The sequence below is a fragment of the Cyrtonyx montezumae genome, unplaced genomic scaffold (assembly GCF_038088225.1).
Source record: "Cyrtonyx montezumae isolate F1298 unplaced genomic scaffold, pur_monq_1.0 scaffold_7, whole genome shotgun sequence".
Lineage (NCBI taxonomy): Eukaryota > Metazoa > Chordata > Aves > Galliformes > Odontophoridae > Cyrtonyx > Cyrtonyx montezumae.
Window position 1 is genome coordinate 17,362,865 of NW_027072078.1, and position 17,165 is coordinate 17,380,029.

Below are 17,165 nucleotides of genomic sequence, written 5' to 3' on the forward strand. Positions count from 1 at the left end.
GTGGGTACTGCTAACAGCTGAGGAAGCCTCTGTTTCTTTCTCTACCAGATCTTGTAGGGTGCTGCAGCTTGCAAGCTTAAGCAAGCCTTAGGTTTTTTAAGAATAATTGATACAGAACATATATGAGGGGCACTGATTTGTTTTTTGCTGAGTGTGTTTCTTCAGGCTTCCAATGTAGCAGCTGTTATAACTGAGAGATTTCTATGATTTAGAATACTGAAAGGAAGTAAACTTAGAGTTAAGGAAGCCAAATTCATTTTCACTTTGACTTTTTGATTACTGTTTTCTGTGTAATTTATCTATAGGACCCCCACATCTTTTGGCTCACATTCTTAGGAAACTTGCTCTTTTTCCTCCTGTAGAACAGCAGAAGTTTAGTGACACCCAGACTGGTGGGGTTGTACTGAGAAGATGACTAATGGGGAGCTCTGTGAGTTAGCAAAAAGCAAGAAAACTGTCTCTCCCAGATTCACATTTGTAGTGCTGCTACACGATGGAAAAGAGAGCAAGGATAGTGGGGTAGCAGAATCCCAGACTGCAGCAAGTGAGGTAAAGCCCAAGTACAGCAGCTGTGAGTACAGAAACAAAGGAAAGATGCTGCTTACGTTTGGAAGGCCTCCAGTATGCAGGAATCTCCAGTGAAATCCTTTTGCCTCCACTGCCAACTCTTAAATGAGGTTTGGTAAGGGGTGGATCCTGTCTCCACACCTTCTAGTCACTCAGGTACATTGCATGCACCTGAGCTCCCTTGGCTTGGCTCTGCCTTCCCACCAGTACTCATTCAGTGTTTCAGGCCATGTCTTAGCATTTCTAAGTACAGCATCTCATACTAAATTAGGGCTTGTTAACAACATTTCTTCTACATCTAGGAAAAAGGAGGGTATTACTCTAAGAGGCAGGAAGAAGCCACTGCCAAACTTTAAGACCTGAGATCTGTAGGCCTTTGCCAACAAATTAACGTTGGGATTTCTAAATCTATTTGTTTGGTCTTCCTTACAATTAGAATTCAAATGTACACTAGTGTTTCACTATGGAAGTCATGTTTTCAGAAGAAAGCTTTAAATATTTCCACTTCAGGGGATAAAAGAAGATGCAACTGTGCTTAAATAGCTCAACAGTATTTATTTAAATGTGTAGTAAAGCCAGATAAATAAAACTGAAGGTTCCACATGCAGGTAATGCAGGTATCGGTGTTACCTTGACAGTGTATACTAAACTCATGATAGCATTTTGCAGTGCCTGATGAGCTGTATGTCTGTGGCACAGCTTTTGCTTGTGTTTGGAGTTCTGAAAAGGGTCTTCAGTCATTAGTGATCAAACATGGTTTTGTTCTCTTCCCAGTATGAAAAATAACGCCAACATGTCATTAGACATGTTGGTCAGACTTCCATAGTAAATTACTGAATGAGAATTTCCTTCAGATCCAAAAAATATTTTTCTCCCAAACTGCTGGGCATGGTTTGTAAGCAGGTAGCTATTGTTTTGTTGAAGCAAAATGTGGTTAAACAGAGATTCTGTTCAACCACAGTAAAGGGTGACTGTGCTTCGGTTTGTGCCAAAAATGGCACAAAAAGCGTGATGAAGGCCTGCTAACTATAATAAGAGCTTCAGGTGAAGCTTGCATTAGTGCATCTATGTTAGCATTTGGAAGAGGAGAAAAAGCATATACCACCCTGGCGTAGGACTCAGCACACTGTGTCGTACTGTTACCTGTAGACATGTGGAGAGGTTGGAATTTCTGATACTCATTTGTTTTTCAACCATGTCTTCTGAGAAGTAAGGCAGTGTGCACGCAAAATGTAGTTAGAGGAAAAGCTTGCCTTATACAACAGCTACTCTGAATGTGTTTCCTGCTATTTTGTTGTGTCGGTCCATGACATCAGAGGTGGTTGTTGGTGGTGTGGCAGCAGAGGCTGAAGCTTTCCACCAATTGCATGCTGTTGTGTGTGACATACGGCCACAGAGGGGCAGTCTGACAGCAGTGGCATCTGGCACGATGGCATCTGACCTGGAAGTATGTATGAAGCAAAGATGTGTCACTGAATTCCTTCATGTGGAAAAAATGACACCCACTGGCATTCATTGATGCATGCTGGGTGTTTATGGAGACCGAATAGTGGATGTGAGCACAGTGAGGTGGTGGGTGGTGCATTTCAGCAGTGGTGACAGGGATGTGAAAGACAAGCCACATTCTTGGTGGCCATGCATAGCTGTCATGCCACAAAACAAAGAGCAGCTTGATCAGCTCATCTGTGCAAATTGGCTAATGGTGACTATTGAAAGATAGTGTTTTGTAGCTGAGAATTTGCTCTATCCAATAGTGCTGCCAAAATTGTGAACCTCAGAAATGTGAACAAGGAGTGTGTTCAGAGCCTGCTGCCTGGACAAGCTGTAAGGTCCCTGTCAGGAGGAGATAGCCCCAGTGTCGGTGGCTCAGCCCTGGGCAGCTGCTGGAGCTATCCCTGCTGGAGCTGGGTGCAGGACTAGGCGATGGCAAGGGGTCCCTGTCAGCCTCAGCCTTCCTGTCATTCAGTGAACAAGTGTCATCTGTGTAGGTTGTTTTCATTTGTTTTTCTGCTTAAATACATAGTTGGTTTCCTTTGGGCCATAGGGAGTTAGAGGTATTTTTGAAGGGCCTATACATAGGCAGGTATTGGTTGAGGTTATGTCCTCACCAAGAATTTCCCTCAAAATAGAGTCCTGTCTGAGAACTGGTTGTGTTTAATGGGAATCTGTTGTACGACAGATCCAGTCTGTTATGTATTCAATTTGCTTGTATTGCTTACCAAAACAGGGTAAGTTTTGTATATTTTGAGTCTCTCTTTTTATAGAGGATGGAGCTCTCATCTGTTGGAGCTGAATAATCCAGAGATGGAATTGCTTTCATTCTGTCCAAAAGTGGGGAAGGAGCCACCTGCAGTGAGCTGGAGGTGTGGGCTGGCTTACCCAGCGGGAGCAGGCGTGTGAGAAGCTGCCTGGTGTGCTGGGTTCAGAAACAGAATTAAAATAGAATAACTTAATTTTAAGGGGCGAACTACTTCATGTGAAGTTACTGTTGGAAACTGCTATTTCTAACACGTATACAAAAAACAGCCTGATTTGTGTTAACTTTCAAATTTTTACTGTGAGTTGAGATATTGAATGCTCTGTGAGGTGGCGGAGTAAGGGACACTCAGCCACAGATGGGAGCTAGCAAGAAAGAACCTCAAAGCCGTCTCTTTGCTGTGAATTACGTTGTAACGCTTTCAGTGTGTGCTCTACCAAAACGCTACTGCTGTCTGATGCTAAGGGTGGGGATAAAACTGCCTTAGGAAATACAATGTTTTAGTGTCCTGAGGCAGTGAAATGGCTGAAGGGCTGCTACTTAGTAACAGCAACCTCTGACTGTCAGCTTTATTCAGTAGATAGCAAGTAACACCGTCAGCATGTAAAATGTGCTCTCCCTAGGTAGAGATCACCTGTGGAGGTGTGTAAAACAGTAGGTAAGTTAACATTATGAATTGCCCAAACCCACACATGTTCTTGTATGACTTTGATGAGTAAAAGTAATCTTGAATGGCAATTGCATGTCAAGGAAAAGGCCCTTGGAGGTCGTGTGCACTTACCAGTTTGCAGCAGAGGCAGCTGGGATTGTCTGGGGGCAAGTGAACAGCAGCAGGTTCTTTCCAAGGGGAATGTTGAGAGGGAGAAGTGAGCCCAGGTTCCTCTGGGGTTTGTGTGTCAGGGTTGATGGTACCTGTGAGTGAATAGCACTGAGAGATGTGAAGAGAGGGAGTGGAAGGCTGTTGTGGCATACAGCTCCCAGAGAGGCTGAGAGTCATTGCAGCATGGCATTGCTGTGCCACTCCTACGGACAGCATTTCTGCCGGGGATCTTTTCTTCTCACCTCTCAAAGTGTCAGGTTCTGATAGTAAAAGTAAACCCGCACTTTTCTGAGTTGGTAGCCATAAAATGTTTTGGAGTTTTTTCTTGTTTTTTGTTTGTTTGTTTTAATTATTATTATCACCCTGTTGCTTCTGTCACTTCTCTCATTCCTCTTCTGCATAATTTAATTCCAGTTACTTCTGTTCATCCTGTAGCATACCATACTTCCACTTCTTTTTTGACTTTGTTACCTGTGAAGCCTAAATGCTCTGGCAGTTCTGTCTATCTGTCTTTAGCTCCTAAATGAGACTTGTCCTTATTTTTCATGGTTTTGGACTTCTACTGTGATAATGTATTAGGAATTATACTTCGTTGTGAGTCAAAATTGGTTGCAGATAATAATCTGTGTGTGGCTTTTCTTTTGCTGTGTTTCCCATTGCATTTTGCCTATTCTTATATTCTTATTTGCCTGTCTTACACATCCTTCATTAGTTGTATTGCTGTTCCTTTGGGTATTTCATGAGCAAAACTGGCACTTTGGACAGAGCAAACCATATGACTTCTCCATTGATGGGGGAAAGCATTGTCCAGAGGGAACAGTACAGACAGGAGGCTAGAATTCTCTGTCTGCTATGGAAGGGGAAGCTACAGGGTGGCATGTTTTCCTCTATTCCCAATTCACAAATGCGTAGAGCCCTTTAGTAATGTTTCTAAAGGACTTCTTAATCCCATTATTGCTGTTATGCGTGCTTTTGAGGTCAATTCATTAACTGGTTATGAGGAAACACATTTTCATTTAATTGTAGAATTGCTCAGGTTGGAAAAGACCTTCAAGATCATCAAGTCCAGCCTCAACCAAACTGTACCACCCTAACAACCCACTGTTAAATCATATCCCTGAGCACTGCATCCAGATGGCTTTTAAACACATTCAGGGATGGTGACTCAAACACCTACCTGGGGAGCCTATGCCAGTGATCCACAACCCTTTCTGTAAAGTGATCCCTGATATCCAACCTAAATGTCCCCTAGTGCAACTTGAGGCCATTTCCCCTCGTCCTGTCACCCATCACCAGTGAAAGAGATCAATCTTGCTATTACTGCAATCACCTTTCAGGTGTCTGAAGAGAGCAGTAAGGTCTCCTCTCAGCCTCCTCTTCCCCAGACTAAACAGCCCCAATTCCTTCATTTGTTCCCCATAGGGTGTATTCTCCAAGCCCTTCACAAGCCTTGCTGCCCTTCTCTGGACCTGCTCCAGCACCTCAGTGTCCTTTCTGTACTGAGAAACACAAAACTGAACAAAGTACTCGAGGTGGGGCCTCACCACTGCTGAGTACAGGGGCAGGATTACTTCCCTAGTCCTGCTCACCACACCATTCCTGATAGAAGCCAGGATGCCATTGGCCTGCTTGGCCACCTGAGCACTGTGCTGGCTCTTATTCAGCTGACTGTCCATCAGCGCACCAAGGTCCCTTTCCGTCAGGCAGCTTTCCCACCACTCCTCCCCAGTCCTGTACAGTTGCCTGGGATTGTTGTGAACAAAATGCAGGACCTGACACTTGGCCTTATTGAAACTCTCACAGTTTGCCTTGGCCTGTTGGTCCAGACTATCCAGGTCCCTCTGTAGTAGCCTTCTATCCTCCAGCAGATCAACACTCCCTCCCAGCTTGGTGTTGGCTGCAGTCTTACTGAGGATGCACTCAGTTTTAAGACTCAGCTGTGTGAAGCCCTGAGCAGCCTTGTTCCACCTTGAATCTGAACCTGTTTGAGCAAGAGACTGAGACTAGAGACCTCCTGAGGTCAGTTCTCTTCTGGCTTACCCTGTTCTTCTGGAAGTTAAACTGTAAATAAATACCAAATTCTTTCCTCTGTTAACAGCATGACTTGCTAGTAATCATCTATATTTTAGTTATGCATTTTGCAGTCCTGCTCTGTTTGCAGTGTTTCAGTCGTTGGTATTCTCATAGACTTAGAAAGGTTCTAAGGTCACCTAATCCAACACCAACCCACCCCACCATTCTCACTAACCATGGCCTTCAGTGCCACATCTCCAGTTCTTGAACACCTCCAGGGACACTGACTCCTGCACCTCCCTGGGCAGCCCATTCCAATGTCTCACCACTCTTTCTGAGAAGTGTTTCCTGATACCCAACCTGAACCTCCCCTGGTACAAATTGAGGCCATTCTCTCTCGTCCTATTGCTGTTACCTGGGAGAAGAGGCCAACCCCCACCTCACTTGAACCTCCTTTCAGGGAGTCATGAAGAGCAATGAGGTCTCCCCTGAGGCCTGCTCTTGTCCAGACTGAACAGTCCCAGTTTCCTCAGCTGCTCTTCATCAGGCTTATGCTCCAGACCCGTCACAACTTTATTGCCTTTCTCTGTGCACACTCCAAGGCCTCAGCATCTTTCTTAGAGTGGGGGCCCTAAAACTGAACACGGTCTAGTAAAATAGTTCAATTTCTGAATAAACTCTTTCTCAAATCCAAAAAGTTACTTAACATTTTCCATCATTAGTGAATTCTTTATGTTGGCCTTTTAAAATTATTTTTAATGGAGGCCAACACTAGAAACTAGAGTCCGTTTCCATATTTTTAAAACGATTTTGCTAAATTGGTGTTAGGATGCTATGGACAAGCTTTAAACATGTTGTGTTATTTGTTGAGGTATTATGAATAGTGGGTAAAACGTGCTGGTGCAGCATGATATTGTATGCTGGATATGCCAAATATGTACAAATGGTACTTCAGGTATAAATGGGAAGGCAGATTCTGTTCTAGGACTTCTAGATCTCTTACATTTTAACTAAATGATTAAATGTGTGTATCTGCTCATTGTATGCCATGAATAAATGCAGTGAAGTGGAATAGAAACCCTAGTTTTGTGTTAGCTTTTAAAATCTGCTCAAGATGATTTTCTTTCATTGCTGACAATGGCCTTTTTTGAGAGGGGGAAATTTCTGGATGAAGAATTGTCACATTCTTTAATGGCTGCTGTATTTTGTATTGGAGATTCAGGGTTACGATGGTCTGCATCCTGGACTGTGTCAGAACAGTGCTGTTGGACTGGCATCAGTGATGTAAGCCAGGTAACCTGGAGAATATCCAGGCCTAGGTACTGATGTTGTGTACCAATAGAAACCTGGAGTAGGAACTCTTAGGCAAACGTGCTGTCTGACAGTTATGTTCCCTCACTGAGTGAGGGCCATGGTTGCGCTGTGGCTCAGTGCAGCAGCACAGAGCATTCCCATTGCTTAGGCTTCCAGCACCAAGACAGTTTGTGCATACTTGGCTGCTGTTCACCCAGTGCTCTCTTGTCAAGTGCATAAAAATCTCTTCAGGATCTATGTATTTATTTCATGAGAAGTTGATGGTGATTCTTAGGTAACTTTGCAGTTGTCACACCCTTAGAAAAACACTGGCATGCTGCCTTGGAACACTGACGTGCAGGTTTGTGAGCTTGCTTGCCTTCATGCTTAGCATGGCATAAATAGCACATGTGAAGATCAGAACATAAATTGCTGAGAGTTTGCTCCTTCCAGGGTCATAGTGTTAGAGCGATGGTTCTGTGCACTTACAGAAGTCAGTGTGTGCAAAAACAAAAGCAAAAACGACTGCTTGCAGAAATCATACTAGTGCAGACTAAAATTCATCGTGATGTTTTCAGTAAGTCGCTCCTATCAACCTGAGGGAATATATATCCTCATCAAGTGCCACCCTTAGTTTGTTGCAGCAAAGGATTAGAGCCATCATTTTGTTTTTATCTAGCAATATGTTAGCTGCACAGAGTTGTACTGAAGTTCCAAAAGAACAGTGTCAGATCCATGTTTTGATACTGATCAGTACCCCGTGTTACTTACGAAGCTCTTTTCCATAAATTCTGGTTCCAGAAAGGTTCTGGCTTCCTGCCTGGTGCTGAGCCCAGGCTCTGCTCCCTGCCCTGACTTGGTTCTGATGGACACTGTGTGCTACTTCAGAGTGGCATGGTGCTGGAAATGAGTCCACAGGCTGTTTTCAGAGATGAAAATGTCAGATTCTTGTTTATCTTGGCAAAGGAGAGATTTTGCTTGTAAGAGCTCAATTTGTGTGCTTCTGGTCTTGATTCCTTCGCTGCACTTGAGCATTTTCAGGCTGAATGGAGAACCTTGCAGTAATCTTAGTCCTCTGTTGACAGCCTCTCCTGTTCTGTCCCTTCTCTTTCAGATTTAGCCTTGGAATCCAATCCATCTGATCATCCCAGAGCAAGCACAATTTTCCTGAGCAAGTCTCAAACAGATGGTAAGCAAAGGTTTCTTCCAATTAAAAATGCAGGGAGGAAAACAGAAAAAATATGCCTATTTTAATTACATACCATGAGAACATGCGAATTAATTTAATTCTTTCAAAGCATAGGGATTAACAGTTTCCATGTTTGCACAGAAATGCATCCATAGGCTATTTACATAATGATTGAAAGCATTTGTTTTAAAGACTTAAATATCAGGAGATTTCAGAGCATGGTGTTTGTACTTCACACATGGAACTCAAACTTCACGCATTAGTGTTGTTTTTTTGTTGTTGTTGTTTCACTTTGGCTTTTATGACCAAGGACTCTTAAAAACACTTTTTTTTTTTTTTTTAAGTTTAAGTTTAAAAAAAATTTGTAAGCCTAAGCCATCAGTCCTAACCAATTGCTTTTGCATATGTTGGTTGAAGCTGTATGAATAGCTTCAGCAGCATAATTATTCTTGATTCCTGTTTTAATTACGTGGATGTATTGGGTTTTTTATTTTCCTTGCAGATCTCTTATTTAAATCAGAAAGTTCTGAACAATTGTTTTGAGTAATTACTATAGCTATATACCCAAAATGCTTTTAAAAGTAGAGCTGTTTTCATATTGCATAAATAAAAAATAATTCTGACAATACTAGGACTTGAAGCTGCAACTAAAAAGGAGCGTATGATAATGGTTATATGCATTTTTTAGTTAATTCTGGTTTTAAGCATTTTTTCTAAGCTAGTGTTGCACTTGGGGAGATGGGAAGTCACAGTGTCTTCTGTCCTGGAGGAGCTTCCTCACAGGGAGGTATTGTTTTGGTGGTCTGTCCTGCTAATACTGTTTCTGCGAGCAGTGAAATTGTCACTTGTATCAGCTTTGCAGCACTCAGATAATCTCTGAGCAGAGGAAAGGGGCAGAAGTGTGAGTCCCCAGAGGAGATGGTCCAAAAGAAGTGCAGGCCTCTTCTGGGGGGGCTTCTGATGCAAGAGAATGTGCCCTGCTAACAGGTGGTAAATGTCTAAGGCCTGTCCTTTGTGGAAGGGGTTCAGTCACCTGCCCAGACAGGTCACATGTACAGCTTGTTGCACTCTTCAGACTACATGCCTGCAGCTCCCAGCTCTCCTTTAACAGCACAACAGAAGCTTTACTTCTCTGATGCTCTCATAGCTGAAAGTTAACCCTTGGCTGTTTTGTTGTTTTTTTTAAGAAGTCTGTTGCATTTTGAGATAGTCAAACAAATGGATTGCAGATAATACCTGCCAGTTCCTGCATCTTCCGTGCAGTGAAATACCGTTGTACCTTCTGTCATCCAATAGGAGAGAGCACATACATAATGCTGGGCATCCCATTTTCTTTGTGTCTCTGACAGAGTCACTGTCTGATGGTTTCCCTTCTGTTTTCTAAGTCCTGTTTGCTATTAGCCATTGTCTATTCAGACTGTCTTTAATCCAGTTTTTCATGATGTGTAATACCTTTTTCAATGCTGAGAAACTTTCCTCTTAGTGCAGCGGTAATTTTCCAGAGTGTATGTGTGGATAGCTGGAAGCAGTACATTATTAGCTTGATCAAACTTGGCATTTTGGCTAAAAATTCATCTTTTCAGAGACCTAGCAGTGAAATTAGAAACTTCTAATATACACATACTTGAGAATACTAGCTTAATAGAATGACTTTGTAAGTCAGGGTTGCATTTTAGAAACTCAGTTGATATTCTTTCTCCATTTTTCTAGTGCGAGAGAAGAGGAAGAGTAACCACATCAACCATGTGAGTAAAACTCAGCAGTAGCGTACCGCTTAGGTCGTACGAGTACGGGACGTAAAGACAAATTCAAGAAACAGCTGTAGTAGTTCTGTGTATATCGTCCTGCATACATTCTAAATCCTTGCTGGCAAGATAAAACTGAATAATCTTCGCCTGTCTTTAAAAAATAAACAAGCTTAGTATTATGGCTATATTATAGCATAGAGTGACTGATGGCAAAAGAATAATAATGGATTCTGTTGTGTCATTCATGAGCATTTCAGAACAGCAAAGAACAAAATACAAGTCAAACTGCCTCTGTTAGTGTTTGAGACAGGAATAAAACAGTTAATTTCTTAGCTTAAATGACAAGTCCTAAATGACTCTCTCTTTGGGCATCGCTGCAAGGCTTATTGCAAGAAGTGTATTCAGCATAAAGAGAATAATGAACAAATGATATCATCAGCATGAACAAATGATCACTTAATAGCTGAGAATGTGATCAAAGCTTCTGCATGCGAAACATTTTTATTTGATGCAACTTAAAAAGATTTAAAATATGGAATGTCATTACTAAGTGGATATAGAAATGTTTGACTAGTAGGGCTAAGAATGGAAGTTACTAAACAAAGATTAGAAACATTGTCTAGCAGAAGTGTCTACTGATAAGTTACTGGTAAGCTACTGGTAAGATAACCCTATTTCAAGACTGTTGTATTTAGTACAATTACAAGGTTGTGTCCCCCCTGCTCTTCCCTTGCAAGTCCAGCTTCACTCTGCCCACACCATGGTGAATTGGGTTGTTTTTGCTGGCAGACTTCAGCTGGAGTGGGAGATGCTCCCAGGAGGCATTACACTTTGAAGGGCATCAGCCTTTTAATATGGGAGTCCTTCGTTTAGACAGGGCATTTAAAATGATGATGGCAAAACCAATTAATCTTCAATTGCTAGATTAAAAACTCTTCCCTCAGTTACAGTGTTCTAACCTGAGTTCCAGGTGCTCACTAAAACTGCTCAAGAAAGCCTGACAGTGTTACAGTAAGGCAGGAAAATTTCTTCAAGTATTAAATCTATGCATTAGCATAGGTGATGGAACATCATGGTCTTTATTTCCAGACACCAGGTGCTTAGCAAGACATGACTGAAGAGGGAAATGTTAGGAAAAGGTTTGTTTTCTAAAATGGAATGAAACACAGCCCCAGAAGCAAACTTTTCTACAGGGAGAGATGCTGGATAACCAGAGAATATAAAGGTGTAGAATATGGTATGATGAATGGAGAAGATGGAGATACAGGAAATTACAAGAAAATATATAATGTAGAGGAAAGGCTGAGACCTGAGATCCGATAAGAATGGAGTGGAGAACTGAGAAAATCAGAGGACATGCTGCTTTAGCTGCAGCTACTTCTGCTGAAAATTACTCATCTGAAGACATGTTGAATATTGCAAGGGGTGGCTTATAAGCCTGTTTGATACAAAGGGTCCAAAGCAACTTGACAGCTATGAGGTACTATGCACATCAGGAGCAGCCATCTCCAAAGACCTTAGTAGCTACTTTAGCATTAAAAGGCAGTATTCACTGTGGTAAACCAAGCTTACAAAATCAATCTTCATGATTTTTTTCCCTATTCTTCTCCCTTAGGTTTCTCCAGGACAGCTTACAAAAAAGTACAGCTCATGCTCAACAATATTTATAGATGACAGTACGGTCAGTCAACCTAATCTTAGAAGCACAATAAAGTGGTAAGAGCCGTTTGTTACTGATAGGGACTTAGTAGGACTGCAACATCTGTTTGGGGTTCCAAAGCTAGCCATACAGCTGAGTGATAGGAGCACAGCTGTGCTTGTTCACACTGGTGGTGGAAGGGGTGCAGGAGTCTGGGTAATTGCAGCCTGCTGAAGCAGGGTTGGTTGGTTGGTGTTTTTTTAAGCTACAGACCTAATGTGGTGTTGTATTTCAGATTGGTTGTCATATACTTGAGAACCAGAACCAGTGCAGAAGTTGTGTCAGCATTTTGGGTTCTAAAGCATATACTGGGAGGAGTTTGGTGATCAAACTGTAGATCTGGGAAAACTTGAAATGGATTTTGTAGGATGTCTCGGGAAGTTTGTAGGTCTGTCTGCTGCTTGCCAATGGTGTTAGTCTGCCCTCTAGTTGTGGATATAGGTAGGATGTTGGCTTTGGTTTTAGTTCCAGCTTGCCTACTTTTTCCGGATGTATTTGTTGCTTTGGGTAGTTAAAATAATTACTTGGACTTTTTGGTTCTCCAATGGAAATGACTGTTTTATCCATTGGATACTACAGAAACTGTTCTTTTCACATAAACTATACCGGGTGAGAAGTGGAAGTACTCAAAGTGAAAGGAAGGTACAGCAGCTTCAGGCCCAGAAGGCTTTAGTGTCTTACCAGTTTAATAAAGGCTGGAAATACATAAGATGATTTTCTGCTTTCAAATTGATTTCAAACAGGTATTGAGCACGTCACTTGTCCTTTGATGCCATTGCCATTTCTATGCATTGCACAGCTGGCAATAGATTAATGCTTGTCCACAATGGCTTTCTTTGATGGCAATATTCCTGTTGTCACTGCAGGAATGGGAAGTCTGGCTGCATTAGATGCATGTCAGCTTTACTGCCTGACTTGACTCATCTGAGTCCTCCTTGGATTATGCTGGCATTCGTTGTTTTGCTCTGTTTTTAGACGTTGTATCTCTTGCTATCTAGTTCAGGATGTATCTTAAGTTAAAATATCAGCAAGAGTCTCTACAAGAGTGTATGTCACATCAAATACAACTGTTACCATGCTTCAGTTGTGAATAGCCCCTGTTTTCAGTGAGTATCACTTAATCGCAGTGAAGGTATGTGCCTAAAATTTGGTATAATTCATTCATCAGAAATGTGGCACAGGTACCAAGGAATGTGAGAGGATGTAATAGATTGGGAACATTTTACCCTGAACAACAGCTTTTGCAGTGGAATGGCCTTCACAGAATATGCTTTAAGACTTCTTTTTCTCTTTTTGTTTTCTTTTTAGCGTAACATTAGCAATATTCTACCATATAAAGAACAGGTAAGTAAACTCTAGTGTTTTTTTGTTTGTTTGTTTGTTTCTCTGAAATGTAATGACTTGATTTTTGAGCCTGGGTTATGGCTGTGGTTGTTTCAGTAACAACTAGTTGTAACTTAAAGGAGCTGAAAAAATCTGGAAAATAGGTGATATATCTGCCTTGTCTTTGTGCCCCTCTTGAGCTGATACGTAATGGCCAGTGAAATGCCCATCCAATGGCACACGCTTCTTCAGGAATGAAACGTAAGAAGTCAAAGCAGAGAGAGTGAGGGAAGTACACTTAACTCACCACAAACCAGCCTTTAGATTTGGTTTGGCTTTTCCTGAGTACAGAGGGACAGATTAGTTTAGATGTTTGAAGGAACAAACAACTGCTGCCATTACAGCTAATTGCAGTACATGCTTCAAAATTGCAGCTGCCTTTCTAAAATAATAAATGCCATTAATGAGGTGGTGTCACAGTTTAAGGGAGAAGTATGCTAAGTACAATATAAACGATGGCTTCTGTATTTAGAAACTTGCTGGTGAGAACATGGGTTCATTGTTTATCTTGTTAAATATTCATTTGTAAGATCTCATCATTAAATACTTTGCAAAAATGCAATATAACTTTATCCGTTGTTCTAGGGAAAGCTGAACTATAAGAATTGTTCCTTTATTCTTCAGTGAATAATACTTTTTAGTGGAGCATAGCATTAACATTGAAGTCTTGGCGTTAAAACAGATTTTTACTTTGTAGAGATTCAGACAGATCGTTGGATATTTTTGATGAAAAATCTCATCCTCTCACAGTAAGTATATAAGTATAACTGTTGTATCTGCCTGTATCAGCTGATTCGCTTTGAGAACTATTTATGGAAGATGATCTCATATCATCATTCAGACAATCTATTATTTCCTTTATTTAGCATTTATTTAACATCTATTGTTCTGATCATATTGCTTACCTCCTATTTAGTGAGTATGAATAGAGGGAAATCACTATATCCTTTAGGGAACAGGTAAACATTTATTCTATCATAGTTCAGTATAGACAGAAATACAGTAAAGGCCACGTGTCATGCTTATGAGGGGAAAAGTAAAAATTACCTTTTAGTGTCTACAGCAGTAGTGCTTAGTACCCAGAGTTCCTTTAATCATTAGCAGAACATGCTGTCCTCTATAGAGGACAAGGTCACAAGGAAGTCCAAATCCAGGTAACCGTCCTGGCTCCATTGAGCCTCACTGCAGAAACAACTAACTTTTGCATTAGTAGTGTCACAGGGCTTAATCACAAATACTGCTCTTAGTCTTTTCCTCCTCAGTTTCAGCCAGTAAAAACGTGCTTTTGTGTGCAGGTACTTCTGCCTTGTGGTCAATTTTGGATGGTCAATTTTTGTGGTCAGTTGTGGCCAGAAAGATGATCATGGTAGCTACAGACCTATCAGTTTCAGATTGGTGACAGGGAAGGTTATGGTATGGATAATCTCAGGAGCCATCACGGACCAATTGAAGGCCAACCAAGGGATCAGGCCCTGTCAGCCAGGGTGCATGAATCCCGCTTGACAAATCTGATTTGGTTCTATGACAAGGTGACACGCTTAGTGGATGAAGATAAGGCTGTCAGTGTGGTATACCTGGACTTCAGTAAACCCTTTGACACTGTTCCTCACAGCATCCTCGTGGAGAAGCTGGCTGCCCATGGCCTGGGTGGGCAGGTGCCTATGGCCTGGGTGATTCAATTCTGGTATTTTGTTCACTTGTCTCTTTTTTTTTGGCAGGGTTTTAGGTCTAAGATCACTATTAGATTTCTGGAGTGAGAGTACCGTCTTTCTTTTTGGGGCCTTGATATTGCTTAACAGTCATTTTAGCATTGCTTTTACAGACGAATTTATTTCTAAACTTGTGTTCTTTGCTGTATTTAGGAACAGCTTAGCATCACATCAGAGATGAATCCAGCTGTTCGTGCTTCCTGGAATTTCTCAAGAATAAGTCCTGTAAAGGCTTTTTATGCTCTTTCTCATTAGCCATACAGGTCAAAATAGTGTTGACAACAAATTTATCAGCCAAAGCTATTGTGTTTTTTGGTTTGTTTCTAATATACTTAACATTGCAAGGCTGTTTGTTTCGTTCAGTGTACGATTTCGTTTTGCGTCTTAGACAGGAGGGGTTGCATAAGCTTCTGCTTGCTGAGAAGAAGTAACTGTATGGCTGTTCTCTCAGTGAATAGTAAGACAAACTTTCAGTAATTCAGAGGACTTTATTTCAGCGGGAAGAAGTTCCGGATGACTACTACAAACATGACCCTGATCACAAGCACATCTACCGCTTTGTTCGGACGCTCTTCAGCGCTGCACAGCTGACAGCTGAATGTGCAATAGTGACACTGGTAAGAGATGCCTGGTTGCTGAGTCTTAAGCTTTTGGAAGATGCTTTTCCCCTCAGTCAGTAACTGGGCTGACCTGAGGTATTTAATTACACTACTTCATGAAACCATGTTAATAATGAAGACGCCATACAAGATCATTAGAAAATATTTCCAAGTAGTTATAGAAGTGGTTAACTTAAAAGGATCTTTAGCTTTCCTGTATTTGAATGTGTAATACTTCATTACTTGTCCATTACTTTGTTTAATTTCATAATATATAACTCACTGAAGAAGCTTGAGAGAGGCAGAACATGAGATACCATGAACAGAGGGATGTACTAAGATCAGACACAACATCATGTTTTATTTCTGCGGTATGGAGGGCATGTTTGAATTTGGATTAACTGGAACAGCACAAATAAGCCCTGAGAGGCTGAGAATCAATAGTGCAGGAATTTAAGGAGATTAACTCCTTCTTATGTCCTTCAGACATGGACACCTTTCTGTCTGCCCCCTTCTTCTCCCCCTTTTTTTTTTTTTTTTTTTCTTTTTCGGACCCTTTTTCTCAGGTGATATTGGGGTACTTGGACACTGAGAACAGTAGTAAGAGAAAATAATCTCACTAGAGTTTGCTATTTGCTTTCCAAAAGTGAGATGGGTTTAAAAAATACTGATTATTCAGTTTATGTGCACACATATGTTTATATGCCTGTGTGTAGACATACATACACACACACAAACACACAGATACATGAAGGGAAAAGGAAAAAAACAATTGCTGCACTAGAAGGTCTCTTAAACTGTGCTTGTTGCATACTAGACTTCAGTCTTCATTGTGGCTTGTCTGCAGAACAACCTGAAAAAAGAACAGAAAAGAATTATCACCAAAAGACAATGTGCCAATTAAGCAGGCTCAGTTGCTGCTTTTCCAAAGACATGCGAGGAATTTGGCAGAACAGGATTATAATCCCAGGCAATTTCGATTTCTAAAGGATTTTAAAAAGTAGAGCTGGTTTTGAAGTAGACTTCACCACTAGATGGCTCTCTTATTACAGGAAGGTTTATAGTCCTCTTGAAGGCTGCAAGCAAAAGATGGCAAGAAAGCATAGGGAGAGCCTGGTAAATAGGGGCTGATGCTGCCCTTGGACCTGTACAACAGCTTCCTGGACCCACGGGGTTATCTGAGGTTTCACTGGGACCTTTGACCTGGTTTATGTAACGGAACAACAAAACCAGGAACCCATAGCTCTTGAAAGTTGTGATTCTGAAGTGCAAATACAATGGCTGCTCCAAAAACAATGCCTCCTGCTTTACTGTGTTGGCCCACGACATCAGAGGCAGATGGTGGTGGTATGGCAGTAGAGGCTGAAGCTTCCCACCAGTATTCATTGCATGTTGTTGCCGTGTGATAGACGGCCACAGAGGGGCAGTCTGACACACCGGCATCTGACAGGGAAGTGTGAATTCCCCCATGCAGGAAAAATGCTACCCACTGACACTCGCCGATGCTCGCTGAGCATTTCTGGAGACCAAACAGTGGCTGTGAGCACAGTGAGGTGGTGGGTAGTGCATTTCAGCAGTAGCAACACCTCTGCTGGTGCAGATTTTTACAAGCACAGCATACAGTCTCCTGTTAATTGCTGGAGAAAATGCATAGCTCATGGTGATGACTGTATTGAAAAACTGTGTTTTGTAGCTGAGGATTTGCTCTATCAAACAGTGTTGTTGTGCCCTTTGTATCTTTTGCAGTTTCCCTGGAAATAAATAGGAGGCATTATTTTCAGAACAACCTATATAGTTACCAATAATTTCTTCTGGATGCCTAATGATAATGGGATACATAGTCATATTGGACTGGTGTGTTTGATCAGAAGTCATCTCCAGGTTTTGA

The 17,165-nt window shown here is 41.5% G+C and overlaps 1 protein-coding gene across 2 annotated transcripts in view; it reads left to right on the plus strand.

The window, feature by feature from the left end:
- The window catches only part of CCNYL1 (cyclin Y like 1), a 236,616-nt gene that overhangs the window by 4,827 nt on the left and 214,624 nt on the right, over positions 1–17,165 (plus strand). For both annotated transcript variants that reach the window (XM_065751098.1, XM_065751097.1), the window contains exons 2-7: positions 8,065–8,139; positions 9,850–9,884; positions 11,503–11,603; positions 12,895–12,930; positions 13,667–13,718; positions 15,176–15,295. In XM_065751098.1, the coding sequence (XP_065607170.1) occupies positions 8,065–8,139; positions 9,850–9,884; positions 11,503–11,603; positions 12,895–12,930; positions 13,667–13,718; positions 15,176–15,295 (419 nt within the window). The remainder of the gene's footprint in view (positions 1–8,064; positions 8,140–9,849; positions 9,885–11,502; positions 11,604–12,894; positions 12,931–13,666; positions 13,719–15,175; positions 15,296–17,165) is intronic.